Source organism: Haematobia irritans, chromosome 2 (assembly GCF_050003625.1).
Source record: "Haematobia irritans isolate KBUSLIRL chromosome 2, ASM5000362v1, whole genome shotgun sequence".
NCBI classification, from domain to species: Eukaryota; Metazoa; Arthropoda; class Insecta; order Diptera; family Muscidae; genus Haematobia; species Haematobia irritans.
In genome coordinates, this window is record NC_134398.1 from 140,970,461 (window position 1) to 140,997,962 (window position 27,502).

Below are 27,502 nucleotides of genomic sequence, written 5' to 3' on the forward strand. Positions count from 1 at the left end.
GATCCCGTCCCGAAAATCCCAGGATTTTTTATTTGGAATCCCGGGACTTTTCGGGATCCCGAAAAACTAATTCCAATTTGTTAAATTTATGACCTTTTAGCATTATTTATTAATAAATTGGAGTCTCCATTCAGTACAAACGGCCCTTAGCCGACAAATTGGGTTAATAAATATTTATGGTACACCTTGAGTAATCAAAATCGAATCATCAAAAATCGAAGTAAACGATGAGGTCCTCCTTTGAACAATGAGTTCATCTGAAATGGAATTCTTGCAACATAAACTAAAAAGCAATGATAAAAGGTCTGTCGACAATATGACAAGATCGCGTTTATCTGATAAAAATTGTATGCTTTGATATTTTTAAGAAGGTACTTAAAACAGTGAAGTACCAAAGGATTAACACAAGAGTACAAAAATGTACCTAATCTAATCAAAATTAAAATTTTTGCTGAGTAAGTTAGCGATATGAAATTGCTTTTTAATTTATTTTTATCATAATTTTTTGTTTTTCTTTTCTTCATGTTGTTCAGTTGGAATAAGTGTTCATTAAATGTGATAGGAATTTGAAATGGCTTTTTAATTTACTCTTATGTTCTTTTGTTAATAAAATTGAATTAAACTAAATTGGCTTAATTTAAAAAAAAAATTGCGCTGTAGATTGTTATCACTTAAAATATTTAAAGAATCCCAAAAAAATCGGGATCCCAAAAAATCCCGGTATTATATATATTTTGAAATCCCGAGATTTATAAAAATTGATCCCGAATGACAGCCCTAGTTGATATAGCTGTTTTTTTCTGATACAGCAATGGTGACTTGTTAAACAATGCATATTGCATAATCAAAAACTAATAATTATTTTTTTTTTTAAGTTTAAGGTTAATTCTCTTATCAGATAGACTGGAGTGAATTTATAATTTTATTTGGACCAGAAGACAATTTTAGCAATCTACTGGCTTTTCTGCAGTATTTCTTCTGTCCCAAATTGACAGATTAGTTGATGTTTTAGCAAATACACTGCTAAAACAGTACTTTTACTATTAACAGTATTAAGTTATCGCGCTAAAATAGCAATTTTTCACGATTACTTGCTTTACCCTGCCAACATTTTTTGAATTTAACGGCACTTCTGAGAATCGCCACCACGTCGAAAAAAGTCGCAAAAATGACGTTACTATTGAGAAGTTGTACCACGCCTAGTTACTACAAAAAAGTATCATTTGAGTGCAATTATTAGGTGCCTTTTTAGATAAAATCAGAACGACGCCAATAAGAGCCCCTTCAAAGTATTATAAAAGGTGATTTTTAAGATAGTTGTAATAGAATCATTGTGGTCAAGTAAAACACGATTGTTTAGATGTTTATGTCTTTGATTAAACATTAATAAATTCTTATAAATATAACATTTATACGACAATCACTTCACACTTAACATAATGTTTTGCATTAATAAAATAATGATGTTGAGTTACAAGTAGCAACCCTGCCAACATTTTTTGAATTTGGGGGCGCTTCTGAGAATCCCCACTACGTCGAAAACAGTCGTATACGATATCCAAAACTCCTCGGAAAAGCGCCGTCACTATTGAGAAGTTGTACCACGCCAAGTTACTACAAAAAAGTATCGCATGAGTGCAATTATTAGGAGCCCTTATGGATACATTTAGAAGGACGCCAATAAGAGCCCCTTCAAACAATCAGACCAAGTGCATTTTAAGATAGTTGTAAAAGAATCATTGTGGTCAAGTAAAACACGATTGTTTAGATGTTTATTAATTTTATGAAACATTTATAAATTCTCATAAATATAACATTTATACGACTACCACATCACATTTAACACATTTTTATGCATTAATAAGAGATTGATGTTGAGTTACAAGTTGTAAGTTAAATGTTGTAGCGTCTATCAGCCAATACTTTTATTCCCAATGGATTCAGCGTGTCTGGAAAAATATTTGAAAAACTATCACTTTATTCCATTTGGAAAGTCAAAAATTGTTCACCATATACCTTTCACAATTTTAAGCGTAATATCTATGTTTTCAGAACTTTATTTTCGTTTTTATTTAAATAAAATATAACAAGCTGGTTGCGCTTGGCGTTTCACAAAAAATAAAATGGCTCTTCTAACAGTAGTGATGGCAAAATACTTTCATGTACATTTTGTACTTTTTGATATGCTTCCCCCATCACAGTTCGCGATGGTTGTGGTGACATTTACGAGTCTGTGGTAGCGATGAGGATGAAATGGAACTTTGAAATGCTGGCAGGGAAGTTACATGTTGCAGCGTGTCTGAAAAAATATCTGAAAAACTATTATTTTACTCCATTTGGAAATTCGGAAATTGTTCACCAACATACATTTCACAATTTTAAGCGTAATAACTATGTTTTCAACACTTCATTTTCGTTTTTATTTAAATAAATTATAATTAGCTATTTGCGCTTGGCGTTTCACAAAATATAAAATGGCTTTTATATCAATAGTGATGGTAAAATACCTTCATGTACATTTTGTACATTCTGATACGCTTCCGCCATCATAGTTGGCGATTGTTGTAGTGTCACGAGTCTGTGCCCTGCCAACATTTTTTGAATTTGGGGACTCTTTTGAGAATCCCCACTACGTCGAAAACAATCATATACGACATCAAAAACTCGTCGGAAAAGCGCCGTCACTATTGAGAAGTTGTACCACGCCAAGTTACTACAAAAATGTTTCGCATGAGTGCAATTATTAGGTGCCTTTATAGATCAATTTAGAACGACGCCAATAAGGGACCCTCCAAACAATCAGAAAAAGTGCATTTTAAGATAGTTGTAAAAGAATCATTGTGGTCGAGTAAAACACGTTTGTTTAGATATTTATTAATTTGATTAAACATTTACAAATTCTTAAAAATATAACATTTATACCACTATCACATTACATTTAACATAATTTTTGGCATTAATGATGATGTTGAGTTACAAGTAGCGAGTTACATGTTGCTGCGTCTATCAACCAGTGTTTTTATTCCATGGAGGCAGCGTGTCTGTAAAATATCTGAAAAACAATCACTTTATTCCATTTGGAAAATCACCAAATTGTTCACCAATATACCTTTCACATTTTTAAGCGTATAATCTATGTTTTCAGAACTTTATTTTCGTTTTTATTTAATTAAAATATAACAAGCTGGTTGCGCTTGGCGTTTCACAAAAAAATGGCTTTTTTAACAGTAGGGATGGCAAATTACTTGCATGTACTTTTTGATGTACCTTTTCATGATGGTTGAAGTGACACTTACGAGTCTGTGGTAACGATGAGGTTGAAATGGAACTTTGAAATGCTGGCAGGGTGGTAGCGATGATGATGAAATGGAACTTTGAAATGCTGGCAGGGATGTTGCAGCGTCTATCAGCCAGTGTTCTTATTCTCGATGGAGGCAGCGGACACATATCTGAAGAACTATCACTTTATTCCATTTAAAAAGTCAAAAATTGTTCTCCAATTAACCTTTCAGAATTTTAAGCGAGATAACTATGTTTTCAGCACTTCATCATCGTTTTTATTTAAATAAATTATAATAAACTAGTTGCGCTTGGTGTTTCACAAAATATAAAATGGCTCTTTTAACTTTTTATAGTTATAGTGACTTTTAATAGTGATAGCAAAATACTTTCATTTACATTTTGATACGCTTCCCTATCACAGTTGGCGATTGTTGTGGTGTAACTTACAAGTCTGTGGTAGCGATGAAAAAGTTATAATGTTATCATGCTTTTTTTTATTTTAGCGCCTAAATTCGAATTTAGTACCCACCTTTGCTTAAAATGACCAACTCGAAACACTGTACTAACCGTTACCATATTCCTCCTTCTGCATACTTATCGATAACAGCTTATGTTTAGCCGATAACGGCCCACATGGTGAGACGCCGTCAATATCATATTCGACTTCGTTATGTGCCCATGGGGACCATGGAACGCTTTTCAATTTAGTTAGAAATCGCGTAAACATTTATTTATTTATAATGGCTGACAAACAGAAAGTGAGTTTCTTATAATTTAATGCAAATATCGACTTGGAAAAATTATATCGTATTATCTTACCATAGGGAGGCGGCAATGATGGCAAAGAGAAACGTCGCAAAGAATCCATACTTGATTTATCAAAATACTTGGAGAAACAAATACGCGTAAAATTTGCCGGTGGCAGAGAAGCTACGGGGATACTAAAAGGCTACGACGCCTTACTCAATCTTGTATTGGATAACACTATAGAATTTCTAAGAGATCCAGATGAGCCATTTAAACCTTCCGAAGAAACAAGAAATCTTGGTCTAGTAGTTTGTAGAGGGACGGCATTAGTTTTAATATGTCCACAAGACGGAGTGGAGGCTATTTCAAATCCATTTATAACACAATGATTGTGTTGGGAGATTGGTAAAAGTAAAAAATACATAACTCAACTTTTGAAAAGTTTCCTTTTTTCTTTATTTAAGGTGGATATACATAGATTGTTTTAATAAATAACATTTATTTATAACAAAGTGTAAAAAAACTTAAAACTAACTATAAAATCTAAATACTACAATCCAAAATTGAATTGTGTAAATTTAATCCAAACCAAATTCATTGCGAATCCATGGATATTGTGGAGGACATTCTTTGCAGGTGTATAAATATCGATCCTGTTGTAGAACTCTACTTCTTAGTTTACAAATATTGGGCAGGTTACATACTTTTTCGTTGGTATCCAATCGTTTTTTGGCTTTACAAGACCAGGCTTCTAATTGATTTAAATTATTGCTGGAAGTTGGTGTACGCATCCATTGTATGGCCTCTTGATTGGTTACGAAATATACATCGGGAAGTTTTTGTAAATCTTCCATAAATTTCTAAAAGGAACGAGTTTAGGTATAATCATTCAAAATATGTCAGAGGGGGTCATATTCCTTACCAAAAAGGCATTTAAGTAATCTGGCCTCTTAAACCAGGCTGCATGATAATATAAACCCAAAGGTGCCCTATTCGATAGATAATGACGCTTAAAATTATGTGTAAGCATTCGATAGATATCATCCCCATTCAAATGCGGTGGACAGCTATCGATCATTGTACACGTAAAATCACCAGCCTCTAATTGATTCAATACAATTTCCCAAATTCCTGGATAACTACGTGATGGACAATTTTGTTTGTTGCCCATACAAGCATGTGGCATCTTATAGTCCAACGTATATGGCCATAGGGGAGGATTTGAAAAAGGTGCAACCATTGATGAGTCATAAGCAAAACCAAATTCTTTCATCATAAGAAATTGGCGATTCCATCCTACACGCAGGAATGGAACACGCATCCCACGGATCTCTTCCATGCGTACACTCGCAAAACGATTAAGTATATTTGCTTGGCCCACCATTTCATCGAACCAATCTTCGATTGTTGCATTGTGTGACCACCACATTTCAGGTCCTCGGTGTCTACAAATAAGAAGATAAGGCTTAAAGATACATTTTTTATTCACTACACCATAGGATGGGGATATATAAAGATCTGCAACGGAGGCTTTTGCAGTTTCATGTGTATGAGTATAGAAATTTTCAAACAACTTACGTTACTGAATGTACTGCTATCTCATGGCCATCATTCCACAATTTTTGAATATATTGATAATTTGTGAATGGATGCGAAACAAAGAACGTAGCTTTTATGGGACATCCATTTGGATTACGGCGTTGCCCATTGAACAATACCTTCATGAATAATTCCCAATTTTCAAAATTCACCGCGTCATCGAATGTTAGAAGAATCATTTGGGGTACAGCATGAGGTTCCAAGCGACCAGGTATTGTTGTTCCATCTTTAGAGCAAAAACAATCTGGCAATTTACATTGTTTGGGATCGCAAGATTCGGCAGCGTTTGGATCATTATCAGCATCACACCATCCCTCATCGGATTCATCTGGACAATCGACAGATCCGTCACAGAAATATTCGTTAGGTAAACATGTGGCATCACCACAAGCCCACTCATTTTCAGGACAATCGGATTCATCCAGTAATGGTTTTGGTGCTGGTGTTTCTAAAGAAAAAAATAACATTTTTGAAACATGTTGGAGGAGTATACAGTAAAACCTCTCGTAATTAAACACAACCTCATATTCTTGCCTTTGAAAATCATCTAATGTAATTTTTTATGAGCCAAGGCTAGGTTCCCACTACATGGGTCCACTCAGAATAAAGTGACAAAAGTCCACAACCTCATATTGGTAAACCGCATTTTGAAGGTTTCATTGATAATGATGGGTACTAGGTGTGTGTTTATTGTCATGCTATTCCCTGATAGCTTCATTAAGGGCCACTGTGACTCCGTTGAGGTTTAACAGGAATTTTATTGTGCATATGTCACATTCAGTAAACTGAAACGTTTTTAGCAGTTAAGATTGTAACACTCAAAGAATCATATGTTTGCTAAAGCAGAAGTTTTTTTTCTGCAGCAAGAGGAGGAAGCATTCATTTCAGTTCTTCCAACTAAGAAACTAAACCCAAATAAGACACAGCAGAAATATCTACTAAAACAAAAAGGCTTCTGAAAACGAGAAAGCAGTCGCCGTTTTCTGAAAAAGCAAACATTGTTATTTTTAAACTCAATTATCCTTAAACATGTTTTATATTGGCTGAAACAAATAAAAATGTAAAACAAGGGGCTGCAGCAAAACAATAAAAATAGTATATTAAGGATATGTCATGTATTTGGTAAAAATCTAAATATTTTCCAAATTAAGGCATAAAGGTAAGTACTATGTTCGCTTTTCGAGGTGAAATTTTCGCGGTTACTTTAATAAAACAGTTCAATATGAAGCAGATAAATTAATTCAATTGATGCGCAGTTTCTTGTTCCCCTAGATTTCGGCAAGACTTTACAGGAGTATTTTGGTTTTAATTTATAATTTTGATTATTTCAGGAAAATGTAATCGCGAAAATAAAGTGATTTTCAATTCGAAAACCGAACATAGTACCCACTTTAAAAGCAAAGAAAAAGTTTGTTGGTGCATATAGGAATTTTTAAGGATTTTAGAGCGCATGAAAATAAAAAAGCTATTCCTGATTTTTGGGAATATTTTGTGTAACATCTTAGAACCTAAAAATTTAAATAATTGTTGCTTGCTAGGCCAAAAAATACAAAAATATATCAGAAAACATCGACTGCTGTTTTTAGTAGACTTTTCGCTATGAGTGTAGGTAAATCCGCAAACGGTTTTTTGCTGAAGAAATACTGCTAAAAAGTATAAGTAAAACACAGCATACAAGTAAAAAGTATGAGCTGAAAACAGCAATTTTCTCTATAAGCATTTGTATTTTTTTTCTATGAGTGTAGGTAGGATAAAAGACATACAGTGCACTCGCAGTAACGTGAATACCGCTTAACGTGAACACCGCATAACGTGAACAAGCTTTTTCTTGCACTAACTACTCCGTAAAGGTCAGTACTATGTTCGTATTTTTCACCAAAACGCCAAATTAAAAGTACAGAAATCTATAAGAAGACTATTACATTTTTATAAAGTCTTGTGAAATAGTGAATGGAAAAGATCTAAGGAATTGACTGTGAACCATTGTATAATTATAATTTAATTAATTTAAAAAAAGTAACCGTGAAAACAAACTGATTTTCCGCTTGAAAACTGAACATAGTACTCAGCTTAACGCTGAAAAACATGAATTTCAAATACTCCTACCGAATTTTTTGAATTTTAATTATTGATTTAAATTGCGTTATAATTCCATACTCACTGATATTTTTCCGATCTCTTTTTTTAATTTTTTCATGAAATTAAATTAAGTTTTTAAATAGTACTTATAACAAAAAATGACTACCACTCTACATCGTGTAAAACTCTTGAATATGACTATGTTTTGTTCCGAAATTCGCTGGAGTTCGCTTACGTGAACTCTCTTGGTTTTAATTAGTTCACGTTACTGCGAGTTCAGTTCACGTTACCTCGAGTGCAGTAGTAACGTTTAGAATGCCGTTGTCAATGTTTTCACTAATGGATCTTCATTGAAATGCGAGTGAAATGAATGGAAATGAAACAAACCTGCCGTTATATCGCAATTATCCACATTTTGTTTAAAATCGCATATTTGCCTGACCACATCAAATAGCAAGCCTTCAGAGCATTTAAAGTTGAATACTTCTCCCTCCAAACATAAATAATATTTAGAGCACTCTGAACTGGTCCATATCTTGTGAACTGGCCGGTTTGGATCTCGATAAAACCGTACTATATCTTCAAGACACTCCACATTGTTGGTAAGACTTCGTTGTGTATGATTGTTATGGCCATAAGCATCTGAAAGAAAAAGAACAAGTTCATAAACAGAATAAATATGTAAATAGAAAAAGTCCCTATCCGGACACATATGTAGCTCCAAGTAAACCCAGAGAAAATTTGTTAAAACAATGAAGAGACTGCTGATAAAATGAAAGCAGTGACTGATTGCTGAAAAGCATTGTCTTCTATTTTTTTCAATGCACTGTAGAAATTTTTGTTAAAACAATGAAGAGTCGGCTGATAAAAGGAAAGCATTTACTGTTTACTGAAGTAGCAAATCTTGCATTTGCTAAAAAATCTGATTATTTCCCAAATTAAAACATAAAAGCATATTAGAATGAGAAAACTGAACATAAAAATAGTTAAAGGCCGGTATGTACTTCTAGCCGAAATTTCCGCTACCCATAAGAAAAGCATTGCTATATATTTGCTAACGAAAACTCTGAGAGGAGTTATGATTGACAGTCGATAATAACGCCTCACGGAATTTTCGTTGGCAAATATATAACAATGCTTTTCTTATGGGACGCGGAAATTTCCGCTAGAACATAGTTCTCACTACTCCAAAATCCTCGCCTGCCATTCTTACAAGGGATTCCTATCCTAATACACAACAATTGGTGTGTTATGGTGGTGACTACAGCGATGTTACAGATATACATGCGGTACTGAGACCGGTTTAAAGCCGGTAAAGCCTCTGACAAAAATATTTTTTTTTGGCTGATCATAAAAATGCATAGCTAACATATTTTTGCTAACGAAATTTTCATTGACGCCATGTTATCGATTGTTTACATTGTCTTCTATAAGAAATGCATAGCAAAACTGTATAATTGACATACAACAAAAATGTTCACTAGAGCTGGCTTTACACAGAAATGATTCTGCCGATAATCCTGACCTATTAGTGTAACGTTCTTCTTGGTGAGTTACCTCTCCATTAGTGAAGACAAAGGAAAGTTACCTAGGGAGACTATATCGTTGTTATCCCAGCTCCAGTCAGGTATCTCTTACTCCTGAACACGGTTTCCACTCCAGTATTAAATGATAACCAAATGTTCTTATATTAATGTTAGTACTTAGGAAAAAAAGATCACCAAAATATTTCCAATTAAAAACTTGATTGTATATGAAAAATTAATCAATTAAAAATTAACTGATACAATTAACTATAATTTTTTAATCAATTTAAAAACTAAAATTATATATGAAAACAATTGAATATAAAAAATAAATTTATATAAATAAAAAAAAATATATATATAAAGGGTGATTTGTTAAGAGCTTGATAACTTTAAAAAAAAAAAAAAACGCATAAAATTTGCAAAATCTCATCGGTTCTTTATTTGAAACGTTAGATTGGTCCATGACATTTACTTTTTGAAGATAATTTCATTTAAATGTTGACCGCGGCTGCGTCTTAGGTGGTCCATTCGGAAAGTCCAATTTTGGGCAACTTTTTCGAGCATTTCGGCCGGAATAGCCCGAATTTCTTCGGAAATGTTGTCTTCCAAAGCTGGAATAGTTGCTGGCTTATTTCTGTAGACTTTAGACTTGACGTAGCCCCACAAAAAATAGTCTAAAGGCGTCAAATCGCATGATCTTGGTGGCCAACTTACCGGTCCATTTCTTGAGATGAATTGTTCTCCGAAGTTTTCCCTCAAAATGGCCATAGAATCGCGAGCTGTGTGGCATGTAGCGCCATCTTGTTGAAACCACATGTCAACCAAGTTCAGTTCTTCCATTTTTGGCAACAAAAAGTTTGTTAGCATCGAACGATAGCGATCGCCATTCACCGTAACGTTGCGTCCAACAGCATCTTTGAAAAAATACGGTCCAATGATTCCACCAGCGTACAAACCACACCAAACAGTGCATTTTTCGGGATGCATGGGCAGTTCTTGAACGGCTTCTGGTTGCTCTTCACTCCAAATGCGGCAATTTTGCTTATTTACGTAGCCATTCAACCAGAAATGAGCCTCATCGCTGAACAAAATTTGTCGATAAAAAAGCGGATTTTCTGCCAACTTTTCTAGGGCCCATTCACTGAAAATTCGACGTTGTGGCAGATCGTAAGTCTATTCATGATGAAATGTCAAAGCATACTGAGCATCTTTCTCTTTGACACCATGTCCGAAATCCCACGTGATCTGTCAAATACTAATGCATGAAAATCCTAACCTCAAAAGAATCACCCTTTATATATATATATATATATATATATATATATATATATATATATATATATATATATATATATATATATATATATATATATATATATATATATATATATATATATATATATATATATATATATATATATATATATATATATATATATATATATATATATATATATATATATATATATATATATATATATATATATATATAATAACAGGTTGGCTGATAAGTCCCCGGTCTGACACATAGATGGCGTCGCTAGTATTAAATGCATATTATTTTTATATAGTACCAACCTTCAAATGATTCGTGTCAAAATTTGACGTCTGTAAGTCAATTAGTTTGTGAGATGGAGCGTCTTTTGTGAAGCAACTTTTGTTATTGTGAATAAATGAAAAAAAAGGAATTTCGTGTTTTGATAAAATACTGTTTTCTGAAGGGAAAAAATACGGTGGAAGCAAAAACTTGGCTTGAAAATGAGTTTCCGGACTCTGCCCCAGGGATATCAACAATAATTGATTGGTATGCAAAATTCAAGCGTGGTGAAATGAGCACGGAGGACGGTGATCGCAGTGGACGCCCGAAAGATGTGGTTACCGACGAAAACATAAAAAAATCCACAAAATGAATTTGAATGACCGTAAAATGAAGTTGATCGAGATAGCAGAGGCGTTAAAGATATCAAAGGAACGTGTTGGTCATATCATTCATCAATATTTGGATATGCGGAAGCTCTGTGCAAAATGGGTGCCGCGCGAGCTCAAATTTGACAAAAGACAACAACGTGTTGATGATTCTGAGAGGTGTTTGCAGCTGTTAATTCGTAATACACCTGAGTTTTTCCGTCGATATGTGACAATGGATGAAACATGGCTCCATCACTACACTCCTGAGTCCAATCGACAGTCGGAAGAGTGGACAGCAACCGGTGAACCGTCTCCGAAGCGTGGAAAGACTCAAAAGTCCGCTGACAAAGTAATAGCCTATGTTTTTTTGGATGCGCTTGGAATAATTTTTATCGATTATCTTGAGAAGGGAAAAACCATCAACAGTGACTATTATATGGCGTTATTGGAGCGTTTGAAGGTCGAAATCGCGGCAAAACGGCCCCATATGAAGAAGAAAAAAGTGTTGTTCCACCAAGACAACGCACCGTGCCACAAGTCATTGAGAACGATGGCAAAAATTCATGAATTGGGCTTCGAATTGCTTCCCCACCCACAGTATTCTCCAGATCTGGCCCCCAGCGACTTTTTCTTGTTCTCAGACCTCAAAAGAATGCTGGCAGGGAAAAAATTTGGCTGCAATGATCGCCGAAACTGAGGCCTATTTTGATGCAAAACCGAAGAAGTACTACCAAAATGGTATCAAAAAATTGGAAGGTCGTTATAATCGTTGTATCGCTCTTGAAGGGAACTATGTTGAATAATAAAAACGAATTTTGGCAAAAAACTGTGTTTTTCTTGCTAGACCGGGTACTTATATGCCAACTTGTTATGTATCGTCCGATTTTTCCCAAATTTGGCCATAAGTCCCTTATTTATAAACCTATCTGACTCAAAGTTGGCCATATTTAATTTTCTATAGCACTCACTATATGTGCACAAAATCATCGAAATCGGTTCAGATTTGGCTATAGCTCCATATATATATATATATATATATATATATATATATATATATATATATATATATATATATATATATATATATATATATATATATATATATATATATATATATATATATATATATATATATATATATATATATATATATATATATATATATATATATATATATATATATATATATATATATATATATATATATATATATATATATATATATATATATATATATATATATATATATATCGCCCGATGTTCACAAATTTTGCCATAAAACCCTTATTTATAAACCGATCTTAATCAAATTTGGCTTATAATATCATCCAAATCGGTTCAGATTTACATATAGCTCCCATATATATGTTGCGCCCGATTTTCAAAAATTTGCCTCTTATAACCATATCTTTGATCATAGCGGTCTCATTTATTAACCGATCTTACTCAAATTTAGCACAAGGTAATCTACTGTAATATCAACAAAACCTGCAAAATATAATCCAAATCGGTTCAGATTTAGATATAGCTTCCATATATATGTGTCGCCCGTTTTTGAGAAATGTACTCCTTATAACTTTATTTCTGACCATAATAGTCTTATTTAGTGCCCAATCTTACTCTAATTTAGCACAAGGTAACCTTCTGTGGTATCAACCAAATCTGGAAAATATCATCAAAATCCGTTCAGATTTAGATATAGCTCCCATATATATGCATCGATCGATTTTCCCAAATTTGGCCATAATACTCTTATTTATTAACCAATATTGGTCAAATTTCAAATGTACATGTATTAGCTGATATATTTAGACTTATATGCAGCTCTTACTTAAATCTATTGATCTATTTTCGGAAATTTGGATTTATTACCACACTAATTGAGCGATTTCCTCTTTTTTTAATAATGGACTCAATATTAGTGGCATACTAAATCTGTAGGTTCAGAATCAACTATAGCCAGTGCTGCCGCTACTACTTCAATCGAAGTATTTTGCTTCATTTTCACAAAATTTACTTCGTCACTCCTTCTTTCAAAAATCTGCTTCACTTTTTGTTCTGCTTCATATTTTAAAATTTTTCCCCATATTACATAATTGTTTTTCCTATTCCTTTAATTGCGATGAACATAGCGGTTTTAATCATTGAATTATTAACCGATGTGGACCAATTTTTGCATAGTTGTTAGAGACCATATACTTACACCATGTACCAAATTTCAGCTGGATCGGATGAAATTTGCTTCTCGTTTATATGGGGGCTATACGTAAAAGTGGACCGATATGGCCCATTTGCAATACCATCCGACCTACATCAATAACAAATACTTGTGCCAAGTTTCAGGAGGATAGCTTCTTTCGTTCGGAAGTTAGCTTGATTTGAACAGACGGACGGACATGCTCAGATCGACACAGAATTTTACCACGACCCAAAATATATATACTTTATGGGGCCTTAGAGCAATATTTCGATGTGTTACAAACGGAATGACAAAGTTAATATACCCCCATCCTATGGTGGAGGGTATAATAAAATGAATTCTATTGTTTTGTTTTCAAAAATGTATGCTACTTCAATTTTATTCAATCTACTCCACTTTTTTCCAAAATCTACTTCACTCAATTTTTCACTAGCGGCAGCACTGACTATAGCTTCTAATATCAGACATTTCTGTTCAGATTGTGATAAAACTCCCATAACCATGTACCCATTAATGTTCATAAATTTGGAAATGCGGGTTTTCCCCAAACCTGTACCATTGATACCCCACTAATTCAGTAGGGGTGGTTTAGGGTATGATGTAGTCGGCCCGCCCGACTTTCTACTTTTCTCACTTGTTTTTTTACTATCATTGTGTTTCATCCCAGGCGTTAGCAGATTTAAATTTTAATAATTTTTAATTGTTTTTTTATAATTTGTAGAAGTACAAAAACTTGTCTCCAAATCGGCTAAGATATACATATTTGTATATGGGAATATAAACCTTCATAATAACTCCCAACAAATTTGAAGGAGTTGAGATGGTAACACAAATTTTGGTCTACGTAGTGGTGAAGGATATAATATAGTCAGCCCCGTCCGACTTTAGACTTTATTTACTTGTTTTTACTAACATTTTGTAACGTCCCAGGACGTTAACCAAATTTATATTTTATGTCTAGAGATAAAATTTTTGTCCAATTTCGGTCTACAAAGTGGTGAAGGGTATAAATAATTCGTGATTGAATCAGAAAAAAATCTTTTCTCTGTATCTACGCATTTATAGATACTCTCAATTCCAATCCACACCGGAAAAAAACTACATCGATGCCTTAAAGTATTGAAGTGCCGGTTCCTCCAGTTTACGAATATCATATTTAATTTCAATGTGAAACGTGAACAAGTGAAAGACAGGTAAAAAAAATATTTTTTGGTCCCATTTTTATGTGAATGCTACAAACAACCAAACCATTGCCCATGAATGGTGACTCTGCCATTCCGCTAGGAGACCAATTTAAACCAGTTGATTTGATCTGCTCATTGAATGTAATATGGCCACCAACAGACAATTCAACCTCTTTACATCATTATTTACTCAGCATCTAACCGAAAACGAAAATTAGATGAGGTGAAGCAATACCATTAACAACTATTTCTTCGTGGTTCATGCAACAATGAATAGCAAACGTATCAGCAATTTGGTGCATAAAACTGCATCATCTGGATTCTGTGAATTATGTGTATGTGTTTTTTTTTTTTTTGAAATTTCCATTAGCTTGTCTACAATTCATTTGTATGTGAATGTACGTTAATAGGAAATTGTGGATTGCATCTCTTATAGGTATGTTCATATGATCCAGTCTATCGTATTAGGGAAAGTTTGGTTATTGTACACTTTTGAATTACAAGAGAGAGAGAGAGATATCTCAAAGACCCTTTAAAAACTCAAAACTACAGTGATCCCTTGATTTTTTTTCATTTCATTTTATTTATTTTGCTTTCCTAATACAAAAGATATATATCTTATAATGGGAATTAGAATCAGTAATGTTATAACAAATATAATAAATACAATAAGTAGAAAGATAATTTAATAAAGATTATAATAATAAGGAATTGGATTTACATACACCCAAAGAAATTTGTTAGTAGGGACAGCAGAAAAGTCTGCTAAAACAGCAGAAACTGTTTGCTGAAATAGCAAACATTTCCTTCTATTTTTTAAGCTCAATTACACTAAAACCTGTTTTATTTTGGCAAAATGTCAACATAGGAGCTATCCTAACAGAATTAACACAATATTTTATGAATATCTATAGTAAAGGGTGATTCTTTTGAGGTTAGGATTTTCATGCATTAGTATTTGACAGATCACGTGGGATTTCAGACATGGTGTCAAAGAGAAAGATGCTCAGTATGCTTTGACATTTCATCATGAATAGCCGAACGATCTGCCACAACGTCGAATTTTCAGTGAGTGGGCCCTAGAAAAGTTGGCAGAAAATCCGCTTTTTTATCGACAAATTTTGTTCAGCGATGAGGCTCATTTCTGGTTGAATGGCTACGTAAATAAGCAAAATTGCCGCATTTGGAGTGAAGAGCAACCAGAAGCCGTTCAAGAACTGCCCATGCATCCCGAAAAATGCACTGTTTGGTGTGGTTTGTACGCTGGTGGAATCATTGGACCGTATTTTTTCAAAGATGCTGTTGGACGCAACGTTACGGTGAATGGCGATCGCTATCGTTCGATGCTAACAAACTTTTTGTTGCCAAAAATGGAAGAACTGAACTTGGTTGACATGTGGTTTCAACAAGATGGCGCTACATGCCACACAGCTCGCGATTCTATGGCCATTTTGAGGGAAAACTTCGGAGAACAATTCATCTCAAGAAATGGACCGGTAAGTTGGCCACCAAGATCATGCGATTTGACGCCTTTAGACTATTTTTTGTGGGGCTACGTCAAGTCTAAAGTCTACAGAAATAAGCCAGCAACTATTCCAGCTTTGGAAGACAACATTTCCGAAGAAATTCGGGCTATTCCGGCCGAAATGCTCGAAAAAGTTGCCCAAAATTGGACTTTCCGAATGGACCACCTAAGACGCAGCCGCGGTCAACATTTAAATGAAATTATCTTCAAAAATTAAATGTCATGGACCAATCTAACGTTTCAAATAAAGAACCGATGAGATTTTGCAAATTTTATGCGTTTTTTTTTTTTTTTTAAAGTTATCAAGCTCTTAACAAATCACCCTTTATTTGACCAAAAATCTGAATATTTATCGAATTGAGGCATAACAGCAAACAAAATGTTTGCTGATCGTATTTAGGAGCTTGTAAGTATATTACAGAGCAAAAATATACCAAAAACTACTTTTGGTTCTTAAATATGCTTTGGGGAAAATTTTATAACCTAAAAATTTTATAAATTGTTGTTCATTAGGCCCTGCAGTACAAAAATATAACAGCAGACATCGACTGCTGTTTTCAGCAGACTTTTTTCTATGAGTGTATAATATGATACTGAATTAGATATTGTTGTTTTTACATAAAGATTTCTTTGTGATTAACTGCCCTGAATTAGATATTTTGTCAGCTTCGTCTTGAACTGCACTGTGTTGTATATAAGTTGAAGTTGATTGGGTAACTGATTCCAGAGACGCGTCGCATATACAGTAGAATTCGGTTATAGCGACCGCCAAGGGACCGAAATTATACGTCGTTATAACCGAACGTCGTTGTATCCAAATAAGTGTACACAATATTTTTAAATTTTTGTTTTATATCATGTATATTCATATTCATATTTATTGAGATTGAAAATAGTTTAGAATTGTGGTTTGTTTTCTATTTACAAGAATTTCTTTTAATAATTTACTTTCAATAATTTCAACGGAACCATATAAACTCACTGGTATATCAGAACACCCAAATCGTAAATACTGTTTTAATGTGTGCACCGCACACAATAATGTGTGCACCGCACACAAGGTTTCTGTCCTAGTTGGAATTTTGATTGGCTCATCTTCGTCATCTGGTTCATTATCGCTGTGAGTTTCATCATTTTCTTTTGTGTTCTCCACTATTTCTCTCAATGAAGGCTCTTCTGATGTCACGACGTTGTCATCGAAATTTACGAACTCATCCCAGTCCTGGTTTGAACTCGAACTCATCCCAAACTGGTTTGAATATTTCTTCTTTGTCATTTGCACCTCTGTTTGGGATAGTCGAAAACAAATTCTGTGATTCCCCGCAGTACATGTTTCTTTATTTAGTATTGGCTGACGACAAAAAATGGAATGAAAAAAATAAAAATTAGTACACAGAGCTTACATCGTCGTTATAACCGAATGTCCATTCCAAAGCAGACGTGCAAATTGGTCGTTAAAAGCAGATGGTTGCTAAAACCGGAGTCGTTCTAAGCGAATGCTTGCACATGTACAAATTATTAAGAACCAAACTTGCTTTGAAAATCCGTCGTTATAAACGGATGGTCGTTATAACCGAGGTCGTTATAAATGAATTCTACTGTATATAAAACTGCCGCTCAGATAACTGACTTCTATGTCGAATCTGTATCAAATTGTTACCACTGTTGGATCTAGCGAATGTTAATCGTTCGTAGAGATATGGTGGTTCCTTTGTGTGTATAATCTTTTGGAGGATTATCAGAGTTCTGAGTTGAACGTATTTGTCAAACGGGATACCAAAAATTTTGTTCGCAAAAATGGTCACACTATCGTAACGTTTCAATCCGAAGATATAACGGATTGAACGTGGTTGTTATGGCCAGTTTCTCATCCTCCGATTAATTTTAACCGGTGGATAGACCTCCGGTTAGTAAAATTTTTGTATGGGATCAGCTGTTTTATCGACACGACAAATAATAACAAAACATTGAGAAACTGGCCCTTAGTCTTTTTAAGTCAGTGGTGTTACATCCAGAGAAAATTTCACATCAATATAACAAAGTAGGCAGAACATAGGATCTGGCCAACAGCAGTCTTATACGAAAAGGTGTAAACGATTGAGTATACCAAAGATTACGCAACATACCGTATATTTTACCGCATTTAGCATTAATATGATCAGACCAAGTTAAATTCTCATTGAAAGTTACTCCAAGATTCTTCATCGATCGATTATCGATTTCCGACTATATAAAGTATATATATTCTTGATCAGAGAGAAATTCTAAAACGATATAACGATGTCCGTCTGTCTGTCTGTTGTAATCACGCTACAGTCTTCAATAATGAAGCAATCGTGCTGAAATTTTGCACAAGCCCATCTTTTGTCTGCAGGCGGGTCAAGTACAAAGATGGGCTATATCGGTCCAGGTTTTGATATAGTCCCCATATAAACCGACCTCCCGATTTGGGGTCTTGGGCTTATAGAAATCGTAGTTTTTATCCAATTTGTCTGATATTTTAAATCTAGAGGTATTTTATGATAATAAAGAGGTGTGCCAAAAATGGTGAGTATCGGTCCATGTTTTGGTATAGCCCCCATATAGACCGATTTCCCGATTTTACTTCTTGGGCTTATAGAAATCGCAGTTTTTATGCAATTTACCTGAAATTGGGCATCTAGAGGTATTGTAGGACCACAAATATGTGTGCCAAAAATTGTGAGTATCGGTCCATGTTTTGGTATGGTCCCCATATAAAACGACCTGCCGATTTGGGGTCTTGGGCTTATAGAAACCGTAGTTTTTATCCAATTTGTCTGAAATTGGAAATCTAGAGGTATTTTAGGACCATAAAGAGGTGTGCCGAAAATGGTGAGTATCGGTCCATATTTTGGTATAGCCCCCATATAGACCGATTTCCCGATTTTACTTCTTGGGCTTCTAGAATCCGAAGTTTTTATCCTATTTGCCTGAAATTGGAAATCTAGAGGTATTTTCGGGTCATAAAGAGGTGTGCCGAAAATGGTGAGTATCGGTCCATATTTTAGTATAGCCCCCATAAGAACGATCTACCGATTTAGCTCCTTGGGTTCCTAGAAACCGTAGTTTTTATCTGATTTGCCTGAAATTGTAAATATTCTGGTATTTTAGGTTCACAAAAACGTGTATCGGATTAAGTTTTTATCGGTCCATATGGTAATGCCTCCATATAGACCGACTTCACTTCTTGAGGGTGTAGAAGGCGCACTGATCATGAAAATTGCTTGAAACTCAATGTAAAATTTCCTGATTTTACTTCTGCAGATTTAAGATTTCAAATCAAGACGTTATTTTATAATTTTCTTGCACACTTACAAGAGATGTTAATGATTCCTATAAAACTCAAACAAAAATGGTTCTTATAAATCCACAATCTGATATAGTCCTCATAGGTGATATCTTTAAATTTATCTTCGGGAAGTGTCCTCAAGTCCTCAAGCCCTCCTGAAATTTCAAAGGAATATTTGGTTCATGGTGATGGGTATTTAAGATTCGGCCCGGCCGAACTTAGTGCTGTATATACTTGTTTTACTTATGGAAGGCGTTTCTGATAAAGTGGGCAAAAAAAATCGACGACGTAAATCGAAAGTTTGATGGAACAAAAAATTTGACGACGTAAATCGAAACGACGTAAACCGAGACGACGTAAATCGAGGGATTACTGTAATTAAATCACACTCAAAAATTACCCCCAGAACAAAGACAACGAAATTTTTATAGCAGATTTAACTTTATTTTACTTCATGAAAATTCGTTGATTTCAATTCACATTTGCCAAATGTGAGAAAAGTTTCTTTTTTTATTATATTTTTTATTTTTAGTTTTTCTCATTTTTAGTTAACGTCATTAAAGTGAACTAAAAATGAGAAAAGGTTATATACAAATGAAGTACACAATTTTACTAAATATGAAAATAGTTCATATTTTCCTAAAACGATTGAAGTTTGCTGGAACTGAGTTCATAAGTTTCTCAAATGAGTAAATTTTACATAAATTGTGTCTGTCTAGAACTTCATATATCCGGCCCCTGAGTCGAGCTAGACATATCCGTCCGTCTGTCTGTGAACACATTTTCATAATCAAAGTCTAGTTCGCAATTTTAGTCCAATCGACTTCAAATTTGTATTTTGGGTCAGAATAGGGCCTATCGATTTTGGAAGAAATCGGTTCAGTTTTAGATACAGCTCCCATATATATCTTTCACCCGATATCTACTAATATGACCCCAGAAGCCAGAATTTCAGTCTGATAAATTTTGCACTTGATAGTGTCGTGAATTTGGTTGAAATCGGTTCAGATTTAGATATAGTTCCCATATATATCTTTCGGCCGATATGCCAGAGTTTTGCTCTAATTTTCTTAAAATTTTGCACAGGGAGTAGAATTAATATTGTAGCTATACATGCCAAATTTGGTTGAAATCGGTTCAGCTTTAGATATAGCTCCCATATATATATATTTTTCTGATTTCGTCAAAAATAGTCACAGTATCAACATTTTCTTTGTAAAATCGCCACTGCTAAGTCGAAAACTTGTAAGAATGACTTTAATTTGCCTATACTTCTAATACATATTTATCGACCGATAAATCGGCGAAGTTGCTTAAAAATTGCTTCAGATTTAAATGTTTCACATATTTTTTTACTAACATTGTGTTCCATCACAGTGCTTAAATTTTAAGCCTACAGTTTTTTTTAAGTCTAACAAATTTTGTAAGGATCAAGTCAGATTTAAATGTATGTATAGGGGAACAAAAACTTTTATATATAGCACCGAACACATTTGACGAATTTGATATTGTATCGAAAATGTGGATCTACAAAGTGTTGCAGGATATAAATAGTCGACACCGCCCGACTTTACACTTTCCTTACTTGGAAATAAAATTTTATTAAACAACAGAAAAGAATTATTATTTTTAATAAATTTTCTTTAATTTGACAAAAATTATTAGCTTATTTGTATCATGTTGCATTTACTAAAATATTTTATCTAATTATACAATTATTTTTCGAGCTTTATGGACAGATATAGATTAAGGAACATGGTTAATAGAGCCATTGAAAAGAAAACGCCAGATACAAATCTATACACGCCTGGACTGTACATGTTTCGGTTCGGGCGAATGAACCTTTCCACAGCCTTTAGTATAGATCTGGCTGGGAGAGATAACTCAATTTTGGGCCCTTTATGCTAACTCCTTATGGAGAAAACATTTGGGAAATTTCCTCTTACAAATTGAATCATCTTTTCTCCCACTGTACATCATCTTTTTCATATAACTTACAAGTCCCTTAATCTTATTTTTATTTCGTTTTGTTACATAGTAATGCAACAACACGAAATTTATTTTTAGAAAGCTAATTTGTTAGAATTCACCTAAGTGGTGAACAGTCGAACAATGCTTATTGTTTCTACAGTCAACTACAACAACATGTGACAACTTTCAGAAACTGGTTTCCAGGATACAACAACAATTCTAACGCGTACATTAGTCGTGTTTTTCTTAGTTTTGCGACGGGCTCATCGTTGCTTATTATATTTCATGTTAGCCTGATACCGAAACAGGCAAATGTTAAAAGTTTTTAATATTTAAAAATTTAAAAAATTAAAAATTTGTTAATATAAAGGTAAGTACTATGTTCGCTTTTCGCGTTGAAATTTTCGTGGTTACTTTATCAAAACAGTTCAATATAAAGCAGACAAATTAACTCAATTGATACGTAGTTTGTTGTTCCTCTAGATTTCGGCAAGACTTTAACGAAATAAGTTTGTTTTCATTTATAATTTTGGTTATTTAAGAAAAAGTAATCGCGAAAATAAAGTGGTTTTCAACTCGAAAACCGAACATAGTACCTACCCTAAACCTAAAAATCCACCATGAAGGATTCATTCACTGGGTGTATGAACATTACCGATTAGGGTCACGAATCAATTCCATAACACAGAACAATTTTCCAAGGTGGCTTTACGAGGGCAGTTTGGAAACTTCTTAGCCTAGCACAAAAAGCGCGGTATAAACAGAAAAAAGTTAAGTGTTTTGAAAACTTTCATCTCTGTTATGAACACATGTTAAATTTTGTTACGATCTGGCAACTCCTTCAGGTGTTCAAAAAAGACGCATCCGCAATTTTTTACAATGGAAAAATTAGATATGCGTGCTGTCATAAAATATTTACTTAAAAAGGTTTATCGGGACAAGAAATTCATAATGATATGGTGAATGTGTTAGGTGAAAGTGTTCCTTCATATGCAACAGTAAAAAATTGACAAAAGAACAATCCACACAATGGACTGAAGCTGGAGGAAGTGCCCCAAAGAAAGCAAAAACAATTCAATCGGCTGATAAGGATATGGCAACGGTTTTTTGGGACTTCAAAGGTTTTTTATTGATTGATTGTCTGCAAAAGGGTAAAACAATGAATTCAAAGTACTATTGCAACCTTTGGGATCAATTAAATGTACAAATTCGAGAAAACATCAACGAATTAAAGGTGCTTGACCACCCACCTTATTCTCCTGATTTAGCTACCAGTGACTTTTATTTGTTCCCAAATCTAAAAAAATTCCTTGCTGGCAAGCGTTTTACCTCAAATGAAGAAGCAATTACAATTGTAAACCACTATTTTGAAGACCTTGAGGAACAATATTTTAATCAGAGGATAGAATTGCTAGAAAAGCGTTGGACTGAGTGTATTGAAGTTTCAGGAGATTATATTGAAAAATAAAAATATTTTTGAAAAACTAACTATTCTCTTTCATTGATAGGCCAAGAAGTTTCCGAACCGCCCTCGTATATATTAGAAGAATAGAAAAATTTAAGTCATTCAAACAAGTTTCGACTTGGTAGTAGGGATTTTACAAGGAAAATGTTGGTACTTTGGCCATTTTTGCCGAAATCAGAAAAATTATATATGGGAGCTATATCTAAATATGAACCAATTTCAACCAAATTTGGCATGCATAGTTACAATGTTATTTCTACACCCTGTGCAAAATCGACTTGCAACTTTGATCTCTGTGGTCATATGAGTGAAAATTAGGAGAAAAATATATATGGGAGCTATATCTATCTCTGAACCGATTTTAACCAATATTGGCATGTATATCGAGAACGTTATTTCTACTCCTTGTAATTTTACGTAAATCGGATTAGAACTTTGACCTCTGTGATCATATGAGTGAAAATCGAGGGAAAGATATATATGGGAGCCATATCTAAATCTGAACCGATTTCAACCAAATTTGGCATGTGTACCGAGAACGTTAATTCTACTCATTGTACAAAATTTAAAGCAAATCAGTATAAAACTCTGGCTTCTGGGCCATATAAGTGCATATCGGACGAAAGATATATATTAGCGCTATATCTAAATCTGAACGGAAAAAACTGTTTTTCTTAAATTTTTTATCTTGCCTTGATCATTAAATTACAATTAAATTAAATTAATGTTAATTGAATTAAATAAATATACAACTAACAAAGTTAAATTTATTTAAATTAAATAAAATTATGTAATACGTATACGGATGAAAAAGGCTGTTTTTCATATGTTTGGCTATAAACATTATATGTTTGGAACACAAATTTTTAAACACAATATTTTTGAGTGCAAGCATATAATGTTCATAAACTAGCATAACATGTTTGGGACATATATGTTAATATGTTAGAACATATTATGTTTGGGACATAAAATGTTTGTAAATATAATATGCTTGGATGCAAACATATATTAATTTAGAAATAGCCTATAAACATATATGTGTTTAGTAGCTTGGAGCGCTATTTAACAGGGAGCGATATTGAATTAAGTTGGTGGTTGTTGCTTGTTATTACAAAATTAACATTTTATTTTTCCTTGGGCAATTGATCAGCTACTTCTTTGATCCTTACAAACTGTGTGGTCCGTTGTTCGAATCCCCGTCCGGCAAAAGGTAAAATTAAAATAAAAAAAATCATACAATTGAATAATTCCTTCTACAATGTTTGTATTACAGAAAAAGGTGCTAAGAACTAAAAAATCTCGTGGAAGTGAGAAAGATGTGGGGGAATTGGGCAGAAACAAAATTTTGAGCATTCAGGTCGAAAACCTATGTTGTTAGAACCTATATTACCTGTTTATTTTCATAATTCGTTATGATTGTAAATATATAAATAAATAAATAAAATTTTGAGCACAATATTGTTTGGGAGAATTTTTTTTAAGCATATAATATTTTTGGGTGCAAAATGCTTCCAAACATATTATATGTTCACATAATAACATATTGTTTTTTGGAAGATAACATTATTGAATTTGGATGCAAAAATACAAAATGTTTGAAACTTAGACTACCCAAACATATATTGTTTAGACTAATATGCTTTCAAACATATTATATATTGGAAGAGATCAAACATATAAATATTTGGGCAATACGCAAAAATGTATATGCTTGAAGCAAAATATGTTTGGGAGTATATGTTACAGAAGCGATTTTTTGTGAGCGTGTAGAGGCCTTCTTGGAGATGGTCAAAGGCCATCGACTTACTCGCATATATTTATCTATAGCATTAGTTTAACTTAAAGAAGGGGTCACTTTATTTTAAGTGTATATTTAAAATTCGCATAAAATTATAGGTTTTTACAACAAAAAAAAAGTAATGCTTCTTACATGTTTGTGAATATGTTTGACATATTAAAAAACAAATCCAATGGCTTCCATGGAACAACTTCCTATTTTTATGTGCATTGTTCATTTTTTCCACATTCATAATTTTGAAACCGTGGGACTAAATTTCCTATTTCAGTACATCTTAAATTAATTCATATTTATTATGTAATATTATTGGATTCACAACCAAACAAACAATGACGTTAAATTTTATATGCAAGAGAAGACAAAAAACACTTTCACACATCCGTTCATCGGCAGTCAATTAACAAATTTACCGCCAAGCTCGTGCCAAGAGAACGTTAAAATCATATTAAAATCACAACAATCAATTCAATCAAATAAACAAAAGAAAAGGTGACCAACAAAATACAGGCTGACTAACATACGAAATATTAGTCTGCATACAATAATCAACCCAACTCTATTTTGGTTATCACATAATCACAAACACTTTTTTGTTGGAGAAATTACCTATTCCAGAGACCAATGCCTGTACTAGAAGAAACATTTCAATGGCAAAACTTAACCGACAACTTTGATATCGTTGTCGTCGTCCGACTTTGTTTGGCATTGCGGCTCTAGATTTAATGGCACTTTTACAACAACCGGAAAATGGACGACCGACCTTGACTGTTGTTGCACATTTCTCATCTAATAAACTGTGTGCATTTTTCTTTACTTTCGTTACGTTTTCTTTCACTGCCTTTTCATCGGTAGGTGTGATATACATTTTTCCCCTTGGGTTTTTTCTTATATATTTCACTGAGCACAGATTGCACTAAAACACTAATTTTAAATTGTATCACTACCGTTTCTTGTCTCAAGTTTACCGTTATCTACCACACGATTCGAGATCGTTTTAATGACTGAAGTGTCTGTTTACATTTCAAACGTTTTTATAGAAATTGTCAAGTCTTTGGGATGTTCATTGGTAACATTCAACTTTTTCTCTTCAAGGAAGTTTCCACAGTTTTGGAAGAGAAAAATGTAGATAAATAGCATGATATTCACTCATAAAAGCCGAGGGTAAAATGTACTATACGAGATAGAAGATAAATTCCTTGAGTGTCGATAAGGCAGTGTATATATCTAATTTTTAGTAAGAAGAAAGTTTACCTTTTCAATAACAAATTCGTCACGTTAGTATGAGTTAATTATGAGGTAGAATCTCCGAAACATGGAAATTCTGAGTCGATCTAGCCACGTCCGTCAGTCCGTCTGTTGAAATCACGCTAACTTCCGAACAAAGTAAGCTATCGACTTGAAACTTGACACAAGTAGTTGTTATTGATGTAGGTCAAAAGGTATTGCAAATGGGCCATATCGGATCACTTTTATGTATAGCCCCCATATAAACTGACCCCCCAGATTTGGCTTACGGAGCCTCTTAGAGAAGCAAATTTCATCCGATCCAGTTGAAATTTGGTACGTGGTGTTATTATATGGACTCTAGCATTCACGCTAAAATTGGTCCTGATCGGTCCATAATTATATAGCCCCCATATAAACCGATCCCCTGATTTTACTTGCGGATCCTCTTGAAGGAGCAAATTTCGTCCGATCTGGTTGAAATTTGTTACGTGGTGTTAGTATATGGTCTCTAACACCCATGCAAAAATTGGTCCAAATCGGTCCATAATTTTATATAGGCCCCATATAAACGGATGCCAGATTTGACCTTCCGAGCCTCTTGGAGGAGCAAATTTCATCCGATCCGGTTGAAATTTGGTACCTGGTGTTGATATATGGTCTCTAATAACCATACAAAAATGTATCCATATCAGTCCATAATTATATATAGCCCCCATATAAACCAATCCCCAGATTTGACCTACGAGCCTCTTGGAGGAGCAAATTTCATCCGATCCGCTTGAAATTTGGTGTGTAGTATTAGTATATAGTCCCTAACAACCATGCAAAAATTTATCCATATTGGTCTATAATTATATATAGCACCTCTTGGATGAGCACAATTCATCCGATCCTGTTGAAATTTTGTATTTTGTGTTAGTATATGGACACTAACAACCATGCCAAACTTGGTCGACATCGGTCTATAGTTATATATAGCCCCCAGATAAACCGATCCCCAATCACACAATTGGTCCATATCGGTTCATAATTGTGTATAGTCCCCATATAAATAGGCTGTCCATTACATCTCTTTTAAAGAGAACATGTTCTCTTTTTGTGTTCGTATCTTTTTGTTCACTCTCTTTTTTTGATGCCGTATTTTTATGTCCAACAGTGCTCTTTTTGACAGCGTAATTTGGAATTTATTTTGTTTATTTTTTAAGAAAATGTGATTCTTTTGTTTTTTATTGTTTTATTATATATTTATTTCGTTGTTTCTATCGTTAGAAACTATTATTATTTTAATTTTGACATCAATAAAATTATTCATTATTTAATAAAGAATTTTTTATTGTAAACTCTTTTTTAGTTAAAATGTTCTCTTTTTTAAAAGCGAAAGTTCTCTTTTGAAAATTATCCATATGGAAATCCTACATATAAAGCGACTCCCATATTTCAATTCTGGCTCTCTAATTACCGCGCAAAAGTTCATATCGGTTCGTAATTATTTGTAGACTTTCCCTATATATACCGATGTTTAGAACACGATTACCACAACCCAAGTAATTCGATTGTGGATGTTAGCCTTTTGTAGAAGCAATCCATGGAGGAAACAATTATGTTGATATCTTTATCCATTAAAAGGTTGCAAAATAATTTCCAAAAAGTGATTTTGATCCACTGTGTGTCGGTC

At 33.7% G+C, this 27,502-nt stretch overlaps 2 protein-coding genes and 2 long non-coding RNA genes across 5 annotated transcripts; 1 reads left to right on the plus strand and 3 right to left on the minus strand.

Annotated features, from left to right (window-relative positions):
* Positions 1-1,739: 1,739 nt before the first annotated feature.
* Positions 1,740-2,278, minus strand: LOC142226347 (uncharacterized). The gene is made up of 2 exons (XR_012719663.1): positions 2,017-2,278; positions 1,740-1,949 (listed from the first exon to the last, which is right to left on the minus strand). It is a non-coding gene; the product is annotated as an uncharacterized LOC142226347 (long non-coding RNA).
* Positions 2,279-2,838: 560 nt separating this feature from the next.
* On the minus strand, positions 2,839-3,281 carry LOC142224117 (uncharacterized). Its single transcript, XR_012719040.1, has 2 exons — positions 3,110-3,281; positions 2,839-3,052 (listed from the first exon to the last, which is right to left on the minus strand). It is a non-coding gene; the product is annotated as an uncharacterized LOC142224117 (long non-coding RNA).
* A 667-nt stretch (positions 3,282-3,948) lies between these two features.
* On the plus strand, positions 3,949-4,592 carry LSm7 (U6 snRNA-associated Sm-like protein LSm7). Of its 2 annotated transcripts, XM_075296320.1 has the most exons (3): positions 3,949-4,040; positions 4,107-4,434; positions 4,494-4,592. In XM_075296320.1, exons 1-2 carry the CDS (start codon positions 4,023-4,025, stop codon positions 4,416-4,418), a joined length of 330 nt encoding a protein of 109 aa, XP_075152435.1. In that variant the 5' UTR covers positions 3,949-4,022; the 3' UTR covers positions 4,419-4,434; positions 4,494-4,592. The 2 variants fall into 2 exon arrangements, with proteins under 2 accessions (XP_075152435.1, XP_075152434.1); XM_075296319.1 differs by having other exon boundaries at positions 4,107-4,592.
* ChLD3 (Chitin and LDLR binding deacetylase 3) lies at positions 4,457-25,586 on the minus strand. Its single transcript, XM_075296318.1, has 5 exons — positions 25,207-25,586; positions 8,095-8,349; positions 5,608-6,076; positions 4,952-5,474; positions 4,457-4,889 (listed from the first exon to the last, which is right to left on the minus strand). The coding sequence occupies exons 1-5, from the start codon at positions 25,463-25,465 to the stop codon at positions 4,608-4,610; spliced, it is 1,788 nt and encodes a 595-aa protein (XP_075152433.1). The 5' UTR covers positions 25,466-25,586; the 3' UTR covers positions 4,457-4,607.
* Positions 25,587-27,502: the final 1,916 nt, after the last annotated feature.

Coding starts and splice junctions, on each gene's coding strand:
- ChLD3 (XM_075296318.1), bottom strand. CDS start 25,465: ATGTATATCACACCTACCGATGAAAAGGCAGTGAAAGAAAACGTAACG. Junction 6,077..8,094: donor TAATTGCGATATAACGGCAG/GTTTGTTTCATT, acceptor TTTTTTCTTTAG/AAACACCAGCACCAAAACCA. Junction 4,890..4,951: donor ATTACTTAAATGCCTTTTTG/GTAAGGAATATG, acceptor CGTTCCTTTTAG/AAATTTATGGAAGATTTACA.